Here is a 19944-nt window from a genome sequence, read left to right as displayed (position 1 = left end):
CATTTATTTTTATAATTTATTGCACATTATGTTTGTGATAAGCGCCTCACTTTGTGTGTGAATAGTATAATTCATAGAAGCTGTAGTATGGCTTCTATGAATAGCAAAGTGGCACCAGAAAATTATTGCTGTGGGGTGGGGCTAATGGGAGCAATTAAGACAAAAAGTTTCTCCTAAACCAAGAAGAATCAGCACAAGGGATATATATCATACTAAGGCTCCATGCACACTAGCTTAAAAAATAGTGTTATCCTATGTATCTATGCACACTATTTTAATCTAGAAGTGTTTTTGAAGCAGAAAAAAAAAGCTGAAAAAAAAACTTTTTTTTTTTTTGACAGCGATTTGCCAGCAGAAAAAAGCTGAAAGCTCCTAACTGCTGCTAAAAGCTGGCACAAAAATGCTATTTTGAGTGTTTTTCATCCAGCGTTTTTTTCTGGTATTTTTTAGCTTATAGTGTGCATGAAGCCTTAATGTAAGTGTGCTGATTTTTATGTTTGTAGGCTAGACTTTCCTTTTAGCATAGAATTGGAAAGACCAAATTCATATTATTTTTTTATTGTCTGTGGGCTCAATGGGGTGATCTCACCATTCTTCATGCAAATTAGATGAGTGGTTGTCATCTAAAAAGAAACAAACAGTAAATGAACCCAGCAGAGGTTCATACTCTTCCCAACTGGGGAGATTTCCCTTCACTTCCTGTTCTGAGGGAGTAAATCTCCTCAATGAGGTCACATTCAATAGCGGTACTGCCTGCTGAATACAGCAGCAGCAATCGTTTTTTCTGCAGACATGAAGCAAAGCATTCATGACCACAGCAGGTGAACACCCCCATCGGCTGCCTTTGAAGCTTAAGTGGAGGGCGGTCAGGAGCACTAAAATTTCAGCTCAACTCTACTTTTTTTTATTGTCTCCCAACCACAAGTCCAAATGAGCCCTAAGTGGGGCGTTTCCCCACTGATCACCAATGTAAGGGAATGCTACAATTATCACTGTCTTCTTAATATTAGTATCATTATTATTATTGATCCCTACAAGACAGAGGATAAAACAAACGTTAAAGCTGGGTTCACACCATCACTTCATCTGTCTCACAGCACTGATAGTTACAGTTCATCACACCATTAATTTTATTTTAGGAAACAAGATTCTCACCTTTCAATCATGAGTACGAGACCTAAAGCTGTCGGTGCCATTTTGGTCTGTGCAGGCAGTGCATTGTGCAGCACATTCTCAGCACAAACACATGTACGCATATACTGTACGTGGCCTCATGGCTGAGACCCACTTCTGTGAGGCTGCATATATGCAGGCGAGAAGGGGTTAATCATTTAATTTAAAGTGATTGTAAAGGCAGAAGGTGTTTTATCTTAATGCATTCTTAATGCAGCCCCCCCCCCCTCCCCTCTAAGCCCACGTAAACACGGTCGGAGATTCTGCCAACCAAATCCGTCAGATTTTGTCCGTCAGATTTAGTCTGACGGATTGTGTCCGAAACTGTTGCATACACACGGTCGGACTAAGTTGTCGAAAAATCCGATCTTTCGGAACGTGATGACGTAATTTCGTTACGATGGGACTAGATTCAGGCTAGTAGCCAAGAGCTTTGATGTAGGAATTTGATCTGAGCATGCGTGGCACTTGGTCCGATCAAAATTCTCTACACATGATCGGATTACGTCCAACCGGCCCAGTTGGTCGGGAAATATTTCCAACATGTTGGAAAATTGGGTCCGACGGAGAAATCAGTCCGATGTATACCACACACAGTCGGATTATCTGACGACACGGTCCGATAAGACGCATTCCGACGGATTCTCCGACCGTGTGTACGCGGCATTATACTTACCTGAGTCCCATCTAGATCCAGCGATGTTGTTGGAGTGTCTTGGCTGCCCAGGACTCCCCTCCTCATTGGCTGAGACAGCAGCGCGGTGCCATTGGCTCCCGCTGCTGTCAAAATCTGTCAGCCAATTAGAAGAGAAAGTGGGCAGCTCCATGTCTGAATGGACAAAGGGAGTGGCTGTGGCTTGGCTCAGGTGCCCCCATAGCAAGCTGCTTGCTGGGGGGGGGGGGTGGCACTCAACAGGAGGAAGGGTCCAGGAGAGCCGAAGAGGTACCCGAGAAGAGGAGGATCTGGGCTGCTCTGTGCAAATCCACTGCACAGGACAGGTAAGTATAACATGTTTGTTATTTTTAATTTTAAAAAATTTTACTTTAGTATTACTTTAATTATTGTTACTGAAAATTGTGTTACATAGAGCATTCATGGGTGTCACATACACTAAGTAATGTACATCACATTTCTTATTCATTTGTTCATTCTTATCTCTCAACTCGCTGCTAGCGCTAATTTAGCCTGAGCTGTAGACATCATAGTTATTAGCAGGGGTTTTCAGAGATAAGGAAGTAATATCAAGGGTCCCTCTATATTCAAAAGGTTGGGAAAGGCTGAACTTTAAGCTACTTTTTGAGGAACTGAAATGCAAATCAAAGCTCATAGGCCAGTAAAATTATCAAATGCCGCGTACACACATAGCAGACTATCCGGCGGACTTAGTCTGGCGGACTTTCCGCCGGGCTGTCCGCCGGACTTTCCGAACGAGCTACTTGCCCACACACAGCACTTTTTCAGCGGACTAATACGGCGTACTAAGTCCGCCGGACTATCCGCCGTACTTTTGAACTGAACAGACTCGTCCCCACACGCGGAGGAAAGTCCACTCATTTTGAGCGCGTCTCCAGGTAGCCGAGGCCAGCGAAGGAGGCGTTGCTGGCCCCGTCACCTGGTATGGACTTAAAGGGGAACCCCTAAGCCGAAAAATCGGCGTGGGGGTCCCCCCCAGGTCCCTATCAGACCCTTATCCGAGCACGCTACCCGGCCGGCCAGGAAAGGGGGTGGGGACAAGAGAGCGCGTGGCCCCCCCACCCCAAAGCACCTTGTCCCCATGTTGATGAGGACAAGGGCCTCTTCCCGACAACCCTGGCCGTTGGTTGTCCGGGTCTGCGGAATCTGGGAGCCCCCTTTCAGAATCCAGGAGTACCCCTACCCATTCACCTGTGAAAAAAAGTAAAAAAAAAAACACAACACACAAGGGTTAAAATAGTTTATTGCGCAGCTCCGGGTGTCTTCTTCCATCTTCGGGGGTCTTCTCGCTGGACTCCTCCGCTATCTTCTGCTCTTTTGCTAGCTCTTTCACTAGCGGAGGAGCCTGGCTTTCTTCTTCGCCGCTGCCTTCTTCTTCCGACATCGGGGGTCTTGTCCCCCTCTTCAGGGGTCTTGTCCCCCTCTTCAGTTCTTCTTGCCACCGCGCCTTCTTCTAGCTCCTTTACAAACGGTGGCCCGGTCTTCTGTCGCCGCTGTCGCCGTATTCTGTTCTTCTCTTCTTCTGTTCTTCTCTTCTGGAGATGTTGCCTCATCGCTGCCTCCGGTCACAATGGCAGGGACGGGGCGTGTGGTGACTTATATAGGGACATCACCGGATGATGTCCCCGCCCATTATGATGTCACAGTCCCAGAATCCTCCACGCTGCCCCCCTTCCCCAAGGCACCCCCCCATGTTGAGGGCACACGGCCTGGTACGGCTCAGGAGGGGGGGCGCTCGCTCGTCCCCACCCCCTTTCCTGGCCGGCTGGGTAGGGTGCTCGGATAAGGGTCTAATATGGACCTGGGGGGGGGACCCCCACGCCGATTTTTCGGCGTAGGGGTTCCCCTTTAAGTCCATACCAGGTGACTCGGCTACCTGGAGACGCGCTCAAAATGAGCGGACTTTTCTCCGGGCGGGAAAAGTCAGTTCATTTCAAAAGTACGGCGGAGTACGCCGGAGCCCACACACGGCAGGATTGTCCGCCGGACTTTTCCACCGGATAGTTTGATCGTGTGTACGAGGCATAAGGGGCACTTGAAACATAGTGCTATTAACCAAACCTAAAATACTAGGCCTGTTTATAGAAGCTCTGAAGGTACCTACATACACTCATTAGGAATTAACCCTCAAACATTGGTCTTTCCATGCAACATACATATCTCCTGAAGAGTGTCCATCTAAAAAGCTCATCTCGGGCAACATGCTCAGTGCCGTTAGGAATTGCCCTACCATGTTCCATTCCAACCAACTGATATTCCATAAGTCGTTGCCTTATGCTTGTGTCTATTTTATGTCAATACATTTTAATTTTTTTATTGTTTATCATATTGCTCAGAATGCTTGCAAGCAAGCCAATCTGCCCATGCATGATTATGTTTAGTATGCCTAAAGGTCTCTTGTTGTTGAATTTGGCTTATGAGCTGACAAAGCCCAAGGACCTCTGCGGTATAATATGCAAAATAAGAAAGAAAAAAGATTGTCCAGATGATATGAATAGCCCATTACGTTAATGTATTACTCATTTAGAAACAGCGCTTTGTTTCATTAGTAAAATCAGAGTGGAAGATTACAATTCTGCAGCATAAACATCATGCTTCCAGACACTATGTGTTATCTGAAGGTAATTAACCTCTTTTTTGGGATATACAGTGCAGTTAATGAATTACCCACAGAACCACATCAGTGTTGTAGGAAACACACAATTAGCACTTGGCGATGTGCTCCTGGCTTCAGCGGCACAAGGGATTAATATTTTTAATACCTTTCTTCCATATACTTAACAGTGACTGTGCTATGAATTGCATATGAGTCTTGCAGTTTATAAATATGTGTGACCTGAATACATCTCATGACTGTTTTTTGCCCGTGGGAAGGAGGTGTTAAAAGTGAGCGGGGATGATCATTGTTTCACCCCATGAACGAGCAGCACACTGTGCTAATGTCCCTTTGAATTACCTCCCTCTAAGCAGCACTTATTCAGAGATGGCAGATCCCAGTTTTAGGGAACTAGTAGTTCACAAGTGATTATAAATCAGTCTTTCTTATGATATCCACAGTGTGATAATGCCAGGTGGAGATGTCAGTACCAATGCGCTTCTTTGTTTTCATAAACATGATTGCTTTCGATATCTTTTTTTTTTTTCATCTGTAACCATTTCAAATATTTGTATATTTCTGTGTTCCTGTACTCACCATAAACGCATTTCCGATGCCAGAAAGTAACAGAACCAGATGCTGCCCATGCCTAAAATAAATGCACAATTGTGAAAAACAGATTAAAATAACCTGAAATGTTTACAGCGGTGAATGAAAATGCAGCAAAATGTAAGATTTCGGAGTGCATCATTTTACATTACAAAAGATTTTTTCCAGCCTTCAACTCTCTAGTGCCCAGCAAAATGGAAGCCATTAAGGTTACAAATGTCAGGACTGGTTTGTGGTATTTCAGCCATGAATGGTGATACAGAGATGAAATAATTAATTCTTTCATTATACAATTATTTTTTCAAGGTTGTATTGTATTTATCTTTCCATTACCCCAATAGGAACCCTATTGCCATTGCAATTTAGAAAGTCTTATGGATACAACTAAAGAAAAACTTTCTCTCCTTAAATTCTCCGTAAGGTGACATCATTTAAAATAACAGCACCATAACTTCCAGAATGGTATATTTTGAAAACCATGCCCACTGCAGGTAAATCCCACCTTTGAAAATCGGCATGGAAGTAACACTTATCAAAAAAATAAGAATGGAGAAAACCCCCTAGATGTGGGATTTATAGGTACTACCATGTCCACATAAATAGAAAAATATAACATTTATTATACAAAGAAAAAAAAATACATAATTACAATACCAGAAAAAATACAAAAATAGTCAAGGATCCATAACAATATACAAACAATAAACAAACAATCATGGATAGGTGTAATGGAATAAAATTATCAAAAAAATGTGCTACTGGGCCATGTAGTCTAATTTGTTAAAAGAATTTGCCTAATTTCAAATGCTCAGCTTTCCATATGTCCAAGTAGCGCTGGCAGGCAGACCAAGGTAGACCTTTCTCTCACTGGCAAGTAGATTTTTCTCTAACTGGCACCATTCTTTTCATAAACCCAAAAAAAAGCAATCATAAATGGTCTCATGCAAATATCATAAGGTTTAGTCTTACTTTAAGATCATTTTGTGAGCATTCTCCAACAAATAACTGTATTTACACCTTTACTTACAGTGGTGTGAAAAAGTGTTTACCCCCTTCCTCATTTCCTGTTCCTTTGCATGTTTGTCACACTTAAGTGTTTCGGAACATCAAACCAATTTAAACAATAGTCAAGGACAACACAAGTAAACACAAAATGCAATTTGTAAATGAAGGTGTTTATTATTAAAGGTGAAAAAAAATCCAAACCATCATGGCCCTGTGTGAAAAAGTGATTGCCCCCTTGTTAAAACATACTATAACTGTGGTTGTCCACACCTGAGTTCAATTTCTCTAGCCACACCCAGGCCTGATTATTGCCACACCTGTTCACAATCAAGGCATCACTTAAATAGGAGCTGCTTGACACAGTAAGGTCCACCAGAAGATCCTTAAAAGCTACACATCATGCCGAGACCCAAAGAAATTCAGGAACAATTGAGAAAGAAAGTAATTGAGATCTATCAGTCTGGAAAGGGTTATAAAGCCATTTCCAAAGCTTTGGGAATCCAGCGAATCACAGTGAGAGCCATTATCCACAAATGGCGAAGACATGGAACAGTGGTGAACCTTCCCAGGAGTGGCCGGCCGCCCAAAATTACCCCAATAGCGCAGCGACGACTCATCCAAGAGGTCACAAAAGAGCCCACAACAACGTCCAAGGAACTGCAGGCCTCACTTGCCTCAATTAAGGTCAGCGTTCATGCCTCCACCATCAGGAAAAGACTGGGCAAAAATGGCCTGCATGGCAGAGTTCCAAGGAGAAAACCACTGCTGAGCAAAAAGAACATCAAAGCTCGTCTCAATTTCTCCACAACACATCTTGATGATCCCCAAGACTTTTGGGACAACATTCTGTGGACCGATGAGACAAAAGTAGAACTCTTTGGAAGGTGTGTGTCCAAGTATATCTGGCGTAGAAGGAACACTGCATTTCATAAAAAGAACATTATACCAACAGTAAAATATGGTGGTGGTAGTGTGATGGTCTGGGGCTGTTTTGCTGCTTCAGGACCTGGAAGACTTGCCGTGATAAAAGGAACTATGAATTCTGCTGTCTACCAAGAGATCCTGAAGGAGAATGTCCGACCATCTGTTCGTGTACTCAAGCTGAAACGAACTTGGGTTCTGCAGCAGGACAATGATCCTAAACACACCAGCAAGTCCACCACCGAATGGCTGAAGAAAAACAAAATGAAGACTTTGGAGTGGCCTAGCCAAAGTCCTGACCTGAATCCTATTGAGATGTTGTGGTATGACCTTAAAAAGGCCGTTCATGCTCGAAAACCCTCTAATGTAACTGAATTAGGACAATTCTGCAAAGATGAGTGGGCCAAAATTCCTCCAGGACGCTGTAAAAGCCTCATTGCACGTTATCGCAAACGCTTGGTTGCAGTTGTTGCTGCTAAGGGTGGCCCAACCAGTTATTAGGTTTAGGGGGCAATCACTTTTTCACACAGGGCCATGATGGTTTGGATTTTTTTTCACCTTTAATAATAAACACCTTCATTTACAAATTGCATTTTGTGTTTACTTGTGTTGTCCTTGACTATTGTTTAAATTGGTTTGATGTTCCGAAACACTTAAGTGTGACAAACATGCAAAGGAACAGGAAATGAGGAAGGGGGCAAACACTTTTTCACACCACTGTAGTGTTATTTGGTATTTTTGAGGATGCTTTTTGGCAATAATAGTCAGGAGTGACTGAGGTATGACAACTGAGGTCCCGTGAGGTATGGCAGCTGCTGCCAATTGTCTGAATTTATACTATTGCTCCTAAGCCATTTTTTTTTGGTCTTCTGCATGGCTTTACTATATGACACTGTATACACACTTATGCCCCGTACACACGATCAGACTATCTGGCGGACTTGGTCCGGCAGACCAGAGTCCGCCGGACAATCCGCCCGTGTGTTGGCTCCGACAGACTTTTTCTTTCCAAAAGTCCGACAGACTTATAAAGAAGTTTTGACCGAAAATTGTCCGGCGGACTCGGCAGTCCGGCGGACAATCCGGCCGTCTGTGTGCTAGTCCGCCGGACTTTTGAAATGAACGGACTTGCCCACACACGGAGGAAAGTCCGTTCATTTTGAACGTGGCTCCAGGTAGACAGGACTAGCTCAGGAAGTCAATGTCGCTGCCTCCATCGGCGAGATTGACACCTTGCCAGCCCCATAACCTGGTATGGACTTAAAGGGGAAGCCCTATGCAGAAAAAACAGCGTGGGGGTCCTCCCAAAGTCCATCAGATCCTTATAAAAGCACGCAGCCCGTCCGGTCAGGAAAGGGGATGGGGACGAGCGAGCCCCCCCCCCCCGAGCCTTACCAGGCTGCGTGCCTTCAACATGGGGGGGTGCTTTGGGGAAGGGGGGCCCTGTGGCCCCCCACCCCAAAGCACCTTGTCCCCATGTTGATGAGGACAAGGGCCTCTTCCTGACAACCCTGGCTGGTGGTTGTCAGGGTCTGCGGGCGGGGGCTTATCGGAATCCAGGAGCCCCCTTTAATAAGGGGGCCACCAGATACCGGCCCCCCACCCTACATGAATGAGTTTTGGGGTACCGTGTACCCCTACCCGTTCACCTGGTCAAAAAAAATGTAAAGAAAAACACAACACATGTTTTTAAAATAATTTATTGCACTCCTCCGGTGGTCTTCCGTCTTGGGGGGTCTTCTCGCCAGACTCCTCCGCTATCTTGTGCTCTTTTACTAGCTCTTTTACTAGCAGAGGAGCCCGGCTTTCTTCTTCGTCGCCGCCGCCGTCCGGGGGTCTTCTTCCGACTTCGGAGTCCACTTTTTTTTCACCAGGTGAATGGGTACATGGTACCCCAATACTCATTCACGTAGGGTGGGTGTCCGGCATCTGGGGGCCCCCTTATTAAAGGGGGCTCCCGGATTCCGATAAGCCCCCTGCCCGCAGACCCCAACAAACAACGGCCAGAGTTGTCGGGAAGAGGCCCTTGTCCTCATCAACATTGGGACAAGGTGCTTTGGGGTGGGGGGGCAGCACCCCCCCTTGTTGAGGGCACGCGGCCCGGTGCGGCTCAGGTGGTCGGGCGCTCGCTCGTCCCCACACCCTTTCCTGACCGGCCGGGCTGCGTGCTCGGATAAGGGTCTGATATGGACCTTGGGGGGACCCCCACGCCATTTTTTTGGCATAGGGCTTCCCCTTTAAGTCTATACCAGGTGACAGGGCTGGCAAGGAGTCAATCTCGCCGGTGGAGGTGGCGACATTGACTTCCTGCGCTGGTCCTGTGTACCTGGAGCCACGTTCAAAATGAACGGACTTTCCTCCGTGTGTGGGCAAGTCCTTTCATTTCAAAAGTCTGGCGGACTCCCGCCATAGTCCGGCGGGTTGTCTGCCGGAAAAGTCTGTTCATGTGTGGGCAGATCCGCTTGTTCGGAAAGTCTGGCAGACCTCCGCTACAAAGTCCGGCGGTTTGTCCGCCGGATTAAGTCTGTCGGATAGTCCGATCGTGTGTACGCGGCATTAGGGGACATTATATGTTATCAGGCATACGGTCATGCAGCTGCCTAGCAATAACTGTCAAACTTTGAATGGCCCTTTACCCAGGGCCTGCAGTCTTCCTTAAGCCTAGTACACACTAGTAGTTTTTTTTTCCATTCAACTCAGCAGGGCTGAACAAAAAAAAACTGACAGCTCAGGAGAAACCACTGTACTAACAAGCCTTAGTACAGCGATCTCCCCTGCTGTTCTATTGTGTTCTGACAGGAGGATGCCCCCCCCCCGCCAAAACACTCTGGTCAGTGCTCTCAGCTATCGGCTGAGAGCACTGGCCGAGAGCCGATCGCCAGATCTTTTTGGTCATGCACCTTTCGACTGGTGGGCCAAATGTCAGACAGTTTCTATTGAACCAGCCAACGGTACCCTATATTCAGCCTGTGGGTACTAGGCAACGTTTATTTAAAGCCATTTTTTTTTTTTTGATGGAGTAGGGAAAGGTAGAACATTTATCCATTTTGTATTGCTCTTTGTGTCCCTGCTGGGAAAATGTGCCCTCTATTTGTCCGAGAGACCAAAATGACTGATACAGAAAGTAAGGTAAGATACAAAATTTTGAGTTGTCACCAGAACAGTAATGGGGGTGAGATCTTCAAATGAGGACATTTGTTCATTGGTGTCAGTGACAGTGGCAAGGATAATAACCCTTGCATTTATTGATGTCAGTGGCATTTCACTGGTATCAGTGATAGTGTCACCAATAATAACCCCTCCTTTTATTAGCATCAGTGACACCTTCATTGGTGTCAGAGAAAGTGGCAGAAACAATAACATGTTGGTGTCAGAGATTCTGTCAGCAATAATAAACCCCTCCTTCATTGGTGACAGTGGCAGCAATAATAACATCTCCCTTCCCTGGTGTCAGAGACAGTGTCAATTATAATAACCCCACTCTACAGTGGTTACAATAGTAGTGTCATCAATAATAACCCTTCCCTTGATTGGTGTCAGTGCTAACATTAATAACTCCTCCTTTTATTGGTGTCAGTGTCACCAATAATAACCCCGGCCCTTATTGGTGTCAGTAACAGTGGCAGAAATAATTACCTCTCCCTATACTGGTGTCAGTGAAATTGTCAGGAATAATAACTCCCTTCATTGGTATCAGCAATAGAGGCAGCAATAATAACCCCTCCCTTCATTGGTGTCAGCAACAGTGACAACGATAATACCTAGAGTTGGGGCAAGCGGTTCAACCCAAGCATCAGTTTGGGCCAAACATTGGCTGTCCACCCCATTCAGGGAACACCCAAATTTGCAGGGTGTTTGGCAGGTATTCGCCCCACTGAATGCCCTGTAATGCACTGCGTGCTGCGCAGTGCATTTTGCACCCTGTTTGGGTAAAGCTTTGACCAATCAGGGTGCAGTATAGCTGGTTGTTAAGGAGCTGGACCGGGAAGCAGGCCATAGCACCCTTAACAAACGATCAGTTGTCAAAAAAACTGTAAAAAAAAACTGCGTGGGGTCCCCCCGAAAATCTCCAGACCCTTCTCCAGGCATGCAGCCTACCAGGTCAGGAAAGGGGGGGGCGAGCGAGCGCCCCTTCTGAACCATACTGGGCCACATGCCTTCAACATGGATGCTTTGAGGCAGGGGGGCTCTCTGATCAGCGCTCTCTGCCATTGGTTGAGAGCCCTGATAAGGAGTCGGTTGGCTGCTGGTTTTCCAGCATGCATGTCTGACAGACCGACATACACACAGGCAGAATGTCGGGCATTTTTTTTGAACCGGAAAATGTGTCCTGAGATTCTGCCCATGTGTATGAGGCTTATCCCACAGGTGCAAATGTAGCGGTGGCTCCTGAAGAGCATGCACTATGCGTTTTTCAAAGTTAAGGTTATACCTAAACTACAGTTTGGTTTGGGTACTATTGTCTAAATTGGGACTTCAGCATCAGTCTGACTGGACTATGGGATGTTCCGCCTGACCACAGAGGGGGCACTGTCTCTTCTGGCAGGTATGGAACTATGGTCTGGTTGGGCGCTTAAGTTACTCTCTCCCGGAGCCCGCCTAGTGGGAGTGGCGCTCTTGCTGTGCTTTCTGGGAGAAAGTATTTAGGATGCAGACGTCACGGGGTTCGGGGATCCGGTCCAGAAGGATGTACTGACTTCATGGTCCTGGTCCTCCTGACCAGCCCCCAGGAAGGCTTTTGATGTCTTGGGGCTGGCTAGAGGAGGATTTTGAGGGGTTTGGGTGCCGTCTCCGGTTTGAGAGAGACCCAGTGACTTCAAGCATTCCAGGGGAGGACTCTTCAGAAGAAGACCACATATGGGTTGGTTTCTTAGTAAGAGCCTAGAAGGGCTGAAGTACCCAAGAGAATCCGGTCTCGTGCATATTGCCAAGCTGGCTGAAAGATCCAGGTATCCTATGAGTGTTCTTCAAGTTTAGTTTCCCTACGTGTTCTACAACAACGTCTGTGGCAGAGACATATCTTGTATGTTCTACAACAACGTCTGTGGCAGAGACTTGATCCTAAGTTAAGCACCTTGTTGGCGGCTAGGCCTTGTGAGAGAGGGACTATCCAACTTGAGTGAACATCCAGTTGCGAATGGCTATTCTCTGGATGCAGTCAAAGTAAGCAAGTTCTTCAACATTTGACTTGAACACTAAAGAGTACCTGAACTTCCTTTCCAACCCTCTGATCCCAATTTAAGAGACTGTTCGCGTTTTGCAAATAAAATCCATTCAAGTGATCTGTTGTCAGTCTCTCGAGTTACTGGGCCATCTACCACGGGACACTCATAGACGTTGAAGTGTGGAGAGAAGTTAACGGTAAGCCCAAATCTAATCAACAACTACTTCGGGGGTAGTGCTACACAAACGCTTAATAATACCTAGGTTCGGGGCGGATCGTCAGGAACCCGAGCAGCTTGGACAGGGGGTAAAACCCGGTGCTCCCAGTCCCTCCCTTCACTGGTTTCAGTAGTAGTGTCAGCAATACTCCCACCACCACCCCAACTTTTCTGGTATGCATTGCAGTAGATTAAAAAATCTTCACTGGTGTGCAGAGGGAGTAAAAATCACCAAACTCTATTGGTGTTCAGTGGTTACTTCCGGGATTAAAAAAACACTTCTGTGCTGTTTTACCTATTTCACTTTTTCCAATAAGGTCCAGCCAGAACTATACTGTCCCTGTCAGGTGGGGTAATCTGTGCAGAGAGCGTTCCAGTATTTTGCATCCCATTGTCATGGTGCATCATGCGTACTAGCTGAAGCTGAAGCTGGAGCCAAGGCTTCACGGGCCTCAAAAGAAAACCCCCAAGTTACACAGCCCTGACCTAGCATTAGTTTGAACCCTCGTAAAAAGTCGGGGCTATCCAATGAAAACATGGCCGTTGGTAGTTGTAATACTTTTGCTGTAAACTTTAAAATGAAGCAATATAGTATAATAATGCCAAGAAAAATGAAACGTGACAACAAAAATGATTAAAAAGCTTTCATCTTTCAATCTTGGAATAACTCTTATGCCAAGCACTCAAAACTGGGCCTAGCCTCTCCTGAGGAATATGTGACTATAGTCTGATCAGATAAAAGTTGACATGTTGCATGAGTCAAACAAATAAATATGTGATTTGGTGTAGGAAAAAGTGTAAACTGTCCAATGACAGATTGCCAAACATGTTTAGCAAACTCTCCAGAGGCCTAAAATGTCTTTTGTATGCTTTCGTTTTTGTTATGCATATCAGCCTGGAGATTTGCCAGAGGCTGCTGCTAAATAAATGAACGAAAGCCAACCTTTTCACTCCACATATTCCATATTTCACATAAACTAAAAAAACTGATCTGAATGGACTGAATTGTTATCGGAGAGAAAGCAACAATCCTCTCTAGGGTCATATGAGAGTATGTGAAGGTTCCATTTTAAAACAAGTGCTCCAGCCCTCTGACAAAGCATGCAGCTAGCAAATAAAACAGTGCATGACTGTTTCATTATCCCAGCTGACAAAGCCGAGGCACGTAATACCTGTAAAATTCATTAATGATTTCATTAGATAAATCATTATTATTTCCTGTTGCTATCATTTTACTTCAGTTGTCTGCAGCTGAGCAGAAAAATCGTTTCAACTCAAGTTGCAAAAATAAGAATTATTGTTATCACACAAAATTTTTCTTTTTATACATCCAGCTTAAAGCGGGAGTCCGCCGTTTTTTTGTTTTTAAAAGCCAGCAGCTACAAATACTGCAGCTGCTGACTTTTAAAATAAGGACACTTACCCGCCCAGCGCGCCCGCGATGTCGGCACCCGAAGCCGATCTCTCGATCGTCTCTCGGGTGCTGCCGCCGCCATCTTGGCTATGGGAATCAGGAAGTGGAGCCTTTCGGCTTCATTTCCCCGTTCCCTACTGCGCATGCGCGAGTCGCGCTGCGCAATAAGGATGGACCCGCTGCCTCTGGGATCTGTGTGTTTCCCAGCAGGCAGCGGGGGACTTTCGGAAAGGGGTGTAATCTACGCCCCTTTCCCCAGAGAGCTATCCCGGAAGTGGGTGCAGATACCTGTACTGTACAGGTACCTGCACCCCCCTCCCCCCTGAAAGGTGCCAATTGTGGCGCCGGAGGGGGGGAGGATTCCAATGAACGGAAGGTCCACTTTAGGGTGGCCCTCCGCTTTAATATTTAGTTCTGCTAGTATTAGAATTTTCCTTTTGATTTACACATGTTTTAGAGCCATGGCCGTTGAAATACAGTAAATAAAGAGTAAAAGAAGAGAGGATATGCTACTCCAGTGCTGGTCACATATTTGAATGTCTAGCCACCCGGTCATCTTTGATCTCTGTTAACAAGGGAGGATTGAAGAGGAGACTGTCTGACCCACCTTTTCGGTTAACCTCATGTGATCAAATGCCTAAGGTTTTGGCAATTTGACCAACACATCATTTTCATCACTCATTTTAAAGAAGTTCTATGGTTACAGCATACACTTTCATTTAATAACATCAGCACTGTAATAGCAATACAAGCAAAGGTTCTTTTTAACAGTCCAACATATGATTAAAGTGGTCGTAAAGTCAGAATGCATTAAGATTAAAAAAAAGAAAACCTTTTGTATGCAGCAGCCCCCCTAATATCCGTTCTGATCCCCATCTTGATCCAGCGATGTTGCAGGAGAGTCTCGGCTATCCCCAGACTCTCCCTCCTCATTGGCTGAGACAGCAGCGTGGCACCATTGGCTCCCACTACTGTCAATCAAATTCAGTGAGACAATAAGGAGAGAGAGGGGGTGAGGCCGAGCCGCGGCTCAGCTCAGGTGCCCCGATAGCAAGCTGCTTGCTGTTGGAGAACTCGGCAGGAGGGAGGGGCCAGGAGCACTGGCGAGGGGCCCGAGAAGAGAGGCTGCTCTGTACAAAACCATTTCAAAGAGAAGGTAAGTATAACATATAAAACATAAAAGGTTGCGCTCTAAACTATAACATTAAAAATGGCCAGTGAATAATATATGAAAAATATTATAATCCCAAAGTGTCCAACGAAAACACTTTCTTTTAAATAAAGTCAATGAATTGTGTTAGTGAGCAAAAATTTTCCAAACAGTATCCAGTATCTGTGCAATATTGGTGACACTAAGTGAAAACATCCACAAAAAAAAGTGACTTTTGCTGAACAAATCCCATCACCGTACGAAGTATGCGCTTACCAGATGTAAGAAAATGAATGACTGTAGCTTACACCCAGCCAGGGTCTTTTCCTCAGTAGGTATCTGGAAGCGATCTGATCGTCACATCTATGGAGGGATCCCCCGACCACATCTGTATCCACACACAAAACCTCCACTGGCAACAGTAGGTGTTGCAAGATGTATTCGATGCAAAGTAGGCTCAAAAAAAGAGGGATGAAATAGCCATAGGTAAAACTCATAGGGTGTTTATTGATATACAAAACTAACGCAACATGCGCTTAAACAAACAAATGTAAATAGATAAAAAACTTGCGGCTGGCCGGCTGCAGTACGAACGCCCGTGCTTGCAAATAGCGGGATGTCAGTACGCATTTCGTCACAGATTTGACATCGTCTTGGGGCCTAATATCCTTTCTGAGCCCCATCTCAATCCAGCGATGTTGCAGGAGAGTCTCGGCTACCCCCAAACTCTTCCTCCTCATTGGCTAAGACAGCAGCGTGGCAGCATTGGCTCCCACTGCTGTCAATCAAAGTCAGTGAGCCAATAAGGTAAGAGAGGGGGTGGAGCCGAACCGTGGCTCCGTGTCTAAATGGACACAGAGCAGCGGGTTGGCTCAGGTGCCCCCATAGCAAGCTGCCTGCTGTTGGAGAACTCGGCAGGAGGGAGGGGCCAGGAGCGCCGGCGAGGGACCCAAGAAGAGAAGAATCTAGGTTGCTCTGTACGAAATCATTACAAAGAGAAGGTAAGTATAACACGTTTGGTATTTTTAAATGAAAAAAAAAAAACAGAGACTTTAGTATCAATTTAATTGAAAAAAAATATCCTTTTATATTGTGAGTGCTGGCTTCCAACTGGCCATCTCTTTCCAGAACTTCCTGGATCGCCGGCATACCTTGCAGCTTCTCCTCTGCTGTTTACTTTAAATTTCTAAGGACTACATATCCCATGGTGCCTTGCTGCTTGCAAGCAGTGCTTGCTAGTACACTAACTCTGCCTACTCACAGGGCATAGTGAATATGTGCCACAGAATTCAAGGGAGTACATGTGTGGGGAACTTCACAAAGTAACTTTCCAAACCTTAAGATTATTCAGCGTAGGCTAGAAATAACTGAAATAAAATGTGGAAATAAATATATGTCTTTACAGTTTGACCATAGATACACTTGAAGTTAGCAGGAATATGAGTAATACCTGTAAAATGCATTATTGATGTGATTATATAAATCATCATTATTTCCTGCTGCTATCATTTTACTGCCGCTGAGCAACAAAATCTTTTAACTCAAGCTGCAAAAATAGTAATTATTTTTATCACACAGATTCTCTCTTTTTCTACATCAAGTGTATTATTTAGTTTTGTTACTTACAGAATTTTCTTTTACCCCTGTTTTAGAGCCATGGTCATTGAGATAAATGAAGAGTAAAAGAGGAGGGAATATGCTACACCACTGCTGGTCACATGCCTGAATGCCTAGGCACAGGGTCATCTTTGATCTCTGATAACAAGCGAGCATTGAAGAGAAGATGGCTGATCCGTCGTTTCAGCTCAGATCATGTGACCAAATGCCTAAGATTTTGGTGAATTGAACAGCACTGGAGGAAGTCCGCAACTGCATTTTCTCTTGGAAAGGTAAGTAGGTAATGTTAGAAAGGAGTAGTAAAGCCTTTTCATTAATCTTTCTCCCCCCCACCCAAACGTACCCTCCATTAAGTTAACATTTGAGTATGGATAATACCCGCAAAATGCACTATTAATGTGGTTTTTATAATCATCTTTATTTAGTGTTGCTATCATTTTACTACCGCTGAGCAACAAAATCTTTTAATTCAAGTTGCAAAAATAATAATTATTGTGATCACATTGACTTGTTCTTTTATACATCAAGCCAAATGTTGTTCTGCCACAGCCCCCCCCGGGATACATGCCCTTTGGCAGCTGCCATCCAAAAGAGCCTTGGTTTTTAACTTGGTTTTGAAGCTAATTTGTAAGAGAATGCATGAAGGTAAAAACCCTTGAGCCTTTAGATCCACTTTAATTATTATGTTATTTGTTTTTGTATTGGACATAAAGGTTTTATCTGTGGATAGTTAAAATAAAATAAAAAAATAAAAAGTTGTTTTACATAATTTGTTTTGTTAAGATGCGTGCATGGGGCCTTTAGCATTGTTTTCTATACACCAAATGTGAACAAAAGGCTTCCAAATTGCCATATGGCATTGAGTTTTACAGAAAATTACAACATTACAGATTTAAATGGGAAGGTAATTATTAATAATATTAACCGCTTCAATACTTAGCACTTTTACCAACTTCCTGCCCAGGCGAATTTTCAGCTTTCAGCGCTGTCACACTTTTAATTATAATTGCTGAGTCATGAAATGCTGTGCCCAAACAAAAATGTTATCATTTTTTTTTGAGACAAGAGCTTTATTTTAGTATTCAGTTGCCACTGGGTGTTTAAATTTTTGCTAAAAAAACTAAAAATTGATCGAAAATTTTGTAAAAAAATGAAATTTTCTTAGATTCTGATAAATTTTTTTGTAAATAAGTAATTTTTCTCCTCCGCTGATGTGTGCTGATGAGGCTGCACTGATGGGCACTAATGAGGTGGCACTGATGCGCACTGATGAGAGGGCACTGAAGGGCACTTATGAGGTGGCAATGATGAGGAGGCACATATGCAGCACTGATGAGCACTAATAGGCATCACTGATGAGCTTGAGGTGGCACTGATGGGCATGGAGAGGAAGTACTGAAGGGAGCCACTGATTGGCATCACTGATGGGCACTGATGGGCAACACTGCTGGGCACTGACTGCCATCACTGATGGGCCCTCACTGGCATCACTGATGGGACTGTTGGGGCTGCCCTGATTATCTGTGCAGATCTCCCCTGTGAGGAAACTACTGATCGGCTTTCCTCATCTCACACACTGTCATTGTTAGGAGAGGAAAGACAATAACCGGCATTTCCTTGTTTACATGTGATCAGCTGTGATTGGACATAGCTGAACACATGGGTAAATCTTTGGATTAGGGATGCACCTTGTCGTGGGGGCACAGCGCGCCGCCAATCACCATGCTGCATGCCCCCGCGGGCATGCAAGCGCAGCAAGAGTGGGACAGCGTCATATTGTTGGAAGAACAACAACATGTAATGTAAAGTACTGTGAACTATATATAGTGTATGAATTATACCTTTCTATCCAGCAGGTGGCCCTGCAGTATGATATTCTATGGTACAAAGTAATAACAGGATGTACCGTCTGTATCTAAATATGTACTTGTATGCTCCTCTTCTTGTTCTATGATAAAAGGCATGTAATATATTTCTCCGTAAAAGTAAAGCCATTTGCTGTATCCAAGAACCTTCCAAAACATGATTTCAATACTCAGACATTAGGTTATGGGTCCCAGGCACCCAGCAAACCCAGCAGCACCCAGAGGTACTCGAAAGAATATTCAGTAAGTACAGCAAGTCAGGGAATACTGTATACAAGCTACTGAAACATGGCAAGTGGTCCAGATGTGAGGTTTACAATTGCAAGGCTGATCAATTACCAGCCATGGACATTTAAACTGGAAGTGTTTCCCACCAAGAATGACTTGTGGCAAGTGCTGAAAAAAGACATACCCACAGACGGGGAGAGGGAGGACTGTTATAGGAAGGACAGACAGACAGAAATAATTATAAACTTACCAGTAGAAGATGACTAGCTTATCCACATAAGAACAGAGAAAATGACCAAAGATATGTGGACTTCATTACAAAAACTACATGAGCATTCAAGCCTGAACAGTAAGATGTTTTTGCTAAGAAAGCTGTATAAGATAAGACTAGAAGAAAGCCAGCAAATGTGTGACTACATGACTGCTATGCTAGAAATCATAGAGCAGCTGCATGCCATTGGAGAGGACATCAAAGATAAACATATTGTTGCCCTGCTCCTCTGCAGCCTTCCAGAGACATATACTGCTCTTATAAACACTTTAGATACCAGACCAGAGCAGGAGCTGACATTGGAATATATCAAAGGGAAATTAATCGATGAATATGACAGAAGGAAAGAAAATATGTACAATGATAACAAAGCTCTTAAGATGTACAAAGGCACAAAACACAAGAACAGCAGAGCCTGTTTTCGCTGTAAAAAAGAATGGTCACTTAAAAAAAAGACTGTTCTATCCGGAAAACCAAGAATGAGTGAAAGCAATCACAAAATAAACTGCAGAAACAATGTGAGTGGCACCTTTAAAGTGACACAGTGCAGCAAGCCATGCGGCTGGTGCATAGACTCAGGAGCAACAAGCCACATGACTATCAATGAAACTTTCTTCACAAACATTGATTACAGTGCAAAAGGCAAAGTTTTCTTAGCAAATGGGAAAAGCGTCAGGATATGCATAGATTATAATGTAAGACTATCTGTTATGCAGTTCCTTCTTGAGAGAGAGAGAGAGCCATGTCTAGCTCGTTATACCTTCATCTTGCAGGTCTTTTTTTTTTTTTCAGAGGTTTACAACCTCTTTAAGTTTCAGGGCGATGAATGCACAATTCACAATTATAAGCGATTCCTCGCAAAAGGAAAACTGGATGATCACCTATACAGGCTCATCACCACAGACCAGCAAGCCTATATACTCTCTAATGACCTACTCAGCAAATGTTTTCACTTGTGGCACAGGCAACTGGGACACAGAAGTCTAAAAGCTATACAGGACATTATAAAAAGAGGTTTAT

The 19944-nt window shown here is 44.4% G+C and overlaps 1 protein-coding gene across 1 annotated transcript in view; it reads right to left on the bottom strand.

The window, feature by feature from the left end:
• The window catches only part of LOC143974993 (UPF0462 protein C4orf33 homolog), a 168019-nt gene that overhangs the window by 67311 nt on the left and 80764 nt on the right, over nt 1-19944 (bottom strand). Inside the window, exon 5 of the mRNA XM_077476905.1 lies at nt 5061-5112. Coding sequence (XP_077333031.1) covers nt 5061-5112 — 52 coding nt within the window. The remainder of the gene's footprint in view (nt 1-5060; nt 5113-19944) is intronic.

The sequence above is a fragment of the Lithobates pipiens genome, unplaced genomic scaffold (assembly GCF_037356315.1).
Source record: "Lithobates pipiens isolate NorthernLeopardFrog02 unplaced genomic scaffold, aLitPip1_a1.2 Scaffold_13, whole genome shotgun sequence".
NCBI lineage: Eukaryota > Metazoa > Chordata > Amphibia > Anura > Ranidae > Lithobates > Lithobates pipiens.
Note: the sequence above shows the minus strand (reverse complement) of the source record. Positions and strands in the feature narration are given on the sequence as shown.